The sequence below is a fragment of the Galeopterus variegatus genome, unplaced genomic scaffold (genome assembly GCF_000696425.1).
Source record: "Galeopterus variegatus unplaced genomic scaffold, G_variegatus-3.0.2 Scaffold19628, whole genome shotgun sequence".
Taxonomy (NCBI): Eukaryota; Metazoa; Chordata; class Mammalia; order Dermoptera; family Cynocephalidae; genus Galeopterus; species Galeopterus variegatus.
Window position 1 is genome coordinate 4,741 of NW_007745739.1, and position 5,474 is coordinate 10,214.

The 5,474-nt window shown below is 32.3% G+C and overlaps 1 protein-coding gene across 1 annotated transcript; it reads left to right on the forward strand.

The window, feature by feature from the left end:
* Nucleotides 1-1,138: 1,138 nt before the first annotated feature.
* On the forward strand, nucleotides 1,139-3,922 carry LOC103583095 (centrosomal protein of 112 kDa-like). The gene is made up of 4 exons (XM_008564509.1): nucleotides 1,139-1,287; nucleotides 1,597-1,726; nucleotides 2,405-2,497; nucleotides 3,827-3,922. Exons 1-4 carry the CDS (start codon nucleotides 1,139-1,141, stop codon nucleotides 3,920-3,922), a joined length of 468 nt encoding a protein of 155 aa, XP_008562731.1.
* The last annotated feature ends 1,552 nt before the right edge of the window (nucleotides 3,923-5,474 follow it).

Consider the following 5,474-nt stretch of genomic DNA (forward strand, 5'->3'; position numbering starts at 1 on the left):
GCTAAAATGGTAAAGACATTAAAAAATGAAATGAGTGAAAATTTTGTGCACTAACACAACTATGTAATAAAATATTCCTGTATACTTATCTAATAATAAGTGTTTCACTTAGGTGATAACTCTTGTGTTAAAATTTTGGGGTTATGATTTCCTTTTAAAAAATATTACTACAGTTTTTTAAAACTTTAAATGAAGAGCAAAGAACATTGGTAAGTACTTACCTGACAAAAAATAAACTTATAAAAAGGTGTAAAGAGAATCCTATCTTCCTGAGAGTAGGGACTTTGTCTTATTTACTGCTGTGTACCTTCATTCTGAAATATTACCATACTAAGTAAATATTCATTAAATGAATGAAAACGGTGATGTTTTCTTTCTTTCTTTCTTTTTTTTTATTGAAACATAGTTGATTGTACATGTCAGTGGGGTATGATGTTGAATATCAATACCTTGTGCAATATGTTGTGTTCAAATCCGTATAACTACTATATCCTTCATTAAACAATGTAATCAATTTTTGTGGCCCTTTACCAATTCCTCCTTTTCTCCTCCCCCTTTCCCACCTCTGGCAACCTTAGTTCTGTCCTCTTCTCTTGAAAGTTCAATGTATTATTGTGATTGTTGTATCTTTCTTTCCTTTTTGGTTATTTTTTATTTTTTAGTTCCCACATATATATGAGGATATGTGGTACTTCTCTTTCTGTGCCTGGCTTCTTTCACTTAACATAATTTTCTCTAAGTTCATCCATGTTGCTGTGAATGGCAGTATTTCATTCTTTTTTATGGCAGAGTAGTATTCCATTGTATAAAATATACCACATTTTCCTTATCCAGTCATCCAACAATGGACATTTGGGGGCTGGCCAGTTAGCTCATTTGTTTAGAGTGCATCCTTATAACAGCAAGTTACAGGTTCAGATCCCTGTACTGGCCAGCCACCAAGAAAAAAAATGTTCTTAGTTTTATGGTAGAAAATGTTCTTTTTTTAAAAAAAAACCTGATTAGAGATTGGTTTAATTTTTACTGCTGTGGTTTATTCTTATAGGCTATGTATTTTCTACAGATTCCTTAATGATGCAAAGGTGTTGTAAAGTCAGTCAGAGACTTTCCTAACAATGAGTTATTCTTTTAGAACCACATGATCAAAGAACTGGAGGCCCGTGTGCAGCAGCTGACTGGAGAAGCAGAGAATAGTAATTTACAGAGGCAGAAGTTAATTCAAGAAAAATCAGAACTTGAAAGATGTTACCAGATAACTTGTAGTGAATTACAAGAAGTAAAGGCAAGGTATTGTCTGAAATCAGATATCCATCAGATGTAGCCATAAAGTGCTGATATTAACTCTAAATTATCTGCTAATATTAATCATACCTTGTGCATTTAACCTTGGGAGGTTTCTAACCTAAATACCCCTGTTTATTTTTTTAAAGTCTTTTTTTAACATACAAGCATAACATTTAGAAACAGTTGATAAAAATGGGGATACTTATTTGGTTATTGAAAGATAATGTATTTGGATTTAGTTGATCAGAAAGTTCCATTTTAGGGATTGGTTCTAAATATATTGGAATTCTATTTCATTCTTAATGCTTTTAGGCGTAACACATTGCATAAAGAGAAAGATCATCTTGTAAACGAGTGTGAGAAAAACATGAAACTATTACAAACCAAATATGATGCTGACATAAACCTTCTGAAACAAGAACATGCTCTTTCAGCTTCAAAGGTATTAAAATGCTGGTAGTTACATCCACACAAAGTAATTATTTACCTTATTCAGCCTGTAGCCATGTGTCTCTATATATACACCTAAATAGCCAGGTAGAGGCTAATTATTTGACATTTCATATTAGTCTCTTTCACTTTATTATTGAAATAACTGAAACTTCAAGAATTCTTGTTGGTATTTAAAATGTTGAAAATGCTAAATGTCTAATATGTAGCAGAACACAAATATTTAATAAACTAAATTCTGCAATAATAAATAAATTAACCCTTTTATGTACCAAAGTTTTTAAAGGAGGAAACATACAAATTGTGAGAAGAAATGCTTATTTGTGTTAATAGTACACTTTGTAGAGTACTAAATACATTATTATTATTTTGAAATCTTGGTTCTGTTTTAGCTTTATAATAAATTTTAAAAGTTTTCTGTAAACCTATTATTTTTATATCAGTGTTACATTTTCACAACATTAAATACTGTGCAGAATTTAAATTTATATTTTTACTTTAAAAGATTAACTTTTATACTGTCTTTTAAAGACATTTTTCATTCAGATTTATGGAAATTTTAATTCTGATTGACCTTTTGGGAGAAAAAATGCATATATTTTAAATAAGTTATAGGATGTTACAAAAATCAATATTCTGCTTTTTATTCTTCATCTTAAAATCCTTCTAGACATCTGGTGTGATTGAAGAATTAGAACAGAACATCTGTCAATTAAAACAGCAATTACAGGAATCAGAACTTCAAAGAAACCAACAATTAAGAGTGAGTTTTATATTTCTACACAAAGAACGATGGCCAAAACACACCTTTCCTTTTCTTGATTTATACGTATAAATGAGAATCAATTAAAAACAAAACTCATAAATGCAGGTAGTCAATTCTGATTCTTTATTTTATTGCATAATTTCTTTTTTTTTGTCCTTTTTGAGACCGGCCGCACCGTGCTCAGCCAGTGAGCGCTGTGAGCACACCAGTCATCCCTATATAGGATCCAAACCTGCGGCGGGAGCACTGCTGCGCTCCCAGCGCCGCACTCTCCTGAGTGCGCCACGGGCTCGGCCCATTATTGCATAATTTTTCATTTTATTTTTTTTAACAAAGGTAGACACTAATGAGATCTAGAGAATAAAGGACAATAATTTTAGTTTGAAAGATCTTTTTTTTGAGTAAAGACCCTACTTAAGTATATTATTATTTTAGAATAATTTTCCCCTTTTAAGTTATTATCTTCCAGTCTTCATAATTCCCCCACCTGCATCCCTGTCTCTCTCTTTTGCACTTTTTAGATCTTTCCTTTTCTCTCATGGTCAAAAAGTACCTAGGACTGGTATATGATAAAACTTCAAATTTATCATTTCCATGTTGAAACAGTTGGTCATTTAAAAAGTAATCTTCTAATCCTAAGGGTCAGGAAGGTTATCTTACACTGTAAAGTAGGTACTTTTGAGTAACATCTTCAGATAACTAAAGTTTTGTTTTTTTTCTTTTCCCCTTTAAACTTTTATTTTGTCGATATACAATGTGGTTGATTATTATGGCCCATCACCGAAACCTTCCTCCCTCTTCCCTCTCCCCCCTCCCACCCAACAATGTCCTTTCCGTTTGCTTGTTGTAACAACTTCAAAGGATTGTAGTTGTTATATCTTCTCCCCCCTCCCCCCCGGTTATTTTTTTTGTGTGTGAGTGAATTTATTTATTTATTTTTAGCTCCCACCAATAAGTGAGAACATGTGATATTTCTTTTTCAATGCCTGACTCGTTTCACTTAATATAATTCTCTCAAGGTCCACCCATGTTGTTGCAAATGGCAGTATTTCATTTGTTTTTATAGCTGAGTAGTATTCCATTGTGTAGATATACCACATTTTCCGTATCCACTCATTCAATGATGGACATAGATAACTAAAGTTTTATGCTACTCATAGTTTTACTTGTAGCTTAGAAAATTGAGCAGGTAGGGCTTTCTTAATAATGTACAAAACTTTGAACTAAAGTTTAACATCAAGTTGATTAATTGATTTCTTTAGATTACTAATTTTGACTCTAGTAGCAATTTAAGGTATAATAAAAATAAACATTTATCATTCACAGGATCAAGAGAATAAGTTTCAAATGGAGAAAAGTCATTTAAAATGCACCTATGAAAAGAAGGTAATTATTATTAATTTATCATATGTTTTCAAATGACTAGAAGAGGGGAGCTCAAATGATCTCATTACAAAGAAATGATAAATTTTGGTGATGATGAATTTGCTAATTACCCTTATTTGATTATTATATGTTGTATACATGTGTTAAAATATAATATTGTATATTTAATTTTAAATATACAATACACAGCAATTAAAAAATAAATTTAGGGCCGAGCCTGTGGCGCATCGGGAGAGTGCGGCGCTGGGAGCGCAGCAGCGCTCCCGCCGCGGGTTCGGATCCTATATAGGGATGACTGGTGCGCTCACAGCACTCACTGGCTGAGTACAGTGCAGCTGGTCTCAAAAAGGACAAAAAAAAAAAAAAAATTAAATAAAAAGTAAAAATATTATATAATTCCTGGGGGTTATTTTGTATTATGTTGTATTATATACACAATGAGAACTTTAAATATGTAACTAAACCAATGAACATAGAACAATGAAAGAATTGGATATTACTTAAAAAATTGATTAATTGTTTCTTGTCATTTAGAATAGTGAGGATTTCTACTGACATATATTGGTATCCCTGTTATTGATAACAGCTCAGGGGCTATTGACACACAACACCTTAGGCAGTAAAGTACAGAGTTCTATATATTTGTGAGTATCAAACTTCAGTTTTGAAATTGTTGTTTGCTGTAAGACCTGGAAAGTAAGAGAGTAGCTGAAATAGCAAAGGTTTTATTGCTGCTTTTGTACTTACTTGCTGTTCTAATATTTACCAAATTAATCCACTTGTAAAATACATACATAATGGAAATGAGAAAAAGGTTAACCCTTCAACTAATGAAAATACATGCCAATTAAAATTAAACATGGTTTATATCAAAATTCTTAAAACACTTTGTAATACCACATCTTATCTACCCATATAGTTACTCAGCGGATGTCCATTAAATATTTACATTGGTCAAGGAATCATACTAAGTACTGGGGCAGCATTGAGCATGAGTTAGACATAGACTCTGCCTTCTAAGAGCTTATTGTATAGGAAGAAGAATGTTTCTGTCATTTAGAAAAGTATTTCTATTGACATGTATTGACCTGCACGTGCGCTCTTTAAAATTATAATAAATTTTCTTCTTGCTGCTGTTTTAATATATCTTAATGCAAGTTCTTAAGTATATTTTATGTCTACAAAATGATATCTGAGCAGGAAGGGGAAATGTTGCTTTTATTATAATAAAGAATTATTTTTCAGTTCCTACTGCTGAGCCGTGCAACTTCATAAATATTTTACTTACCAGAAGAAGAACATGCATTATCATAAGACTTGCTCCCACTGTATAAGGCATCTGGATCCTCTGGGTGTACTTGTTAGTCCATTGTTCATTATTTGGGCAGATCTCTGTCTTCCTGTCCATTAAAGAATGCCTTCTTGGCCTCCTGCTGCATTACACTTTGTGGTTAGCCCTTTTCCTGAGAGCTGGTATCTGACCTGTGAGATAGATGTGCCAGTGGCAAGGAGAAAGGCCTGTACTGACTAATTGTAAATGAGTACAGACCTATCCCAAACTTCTTTCTTTATCTTTATTTGATTCATT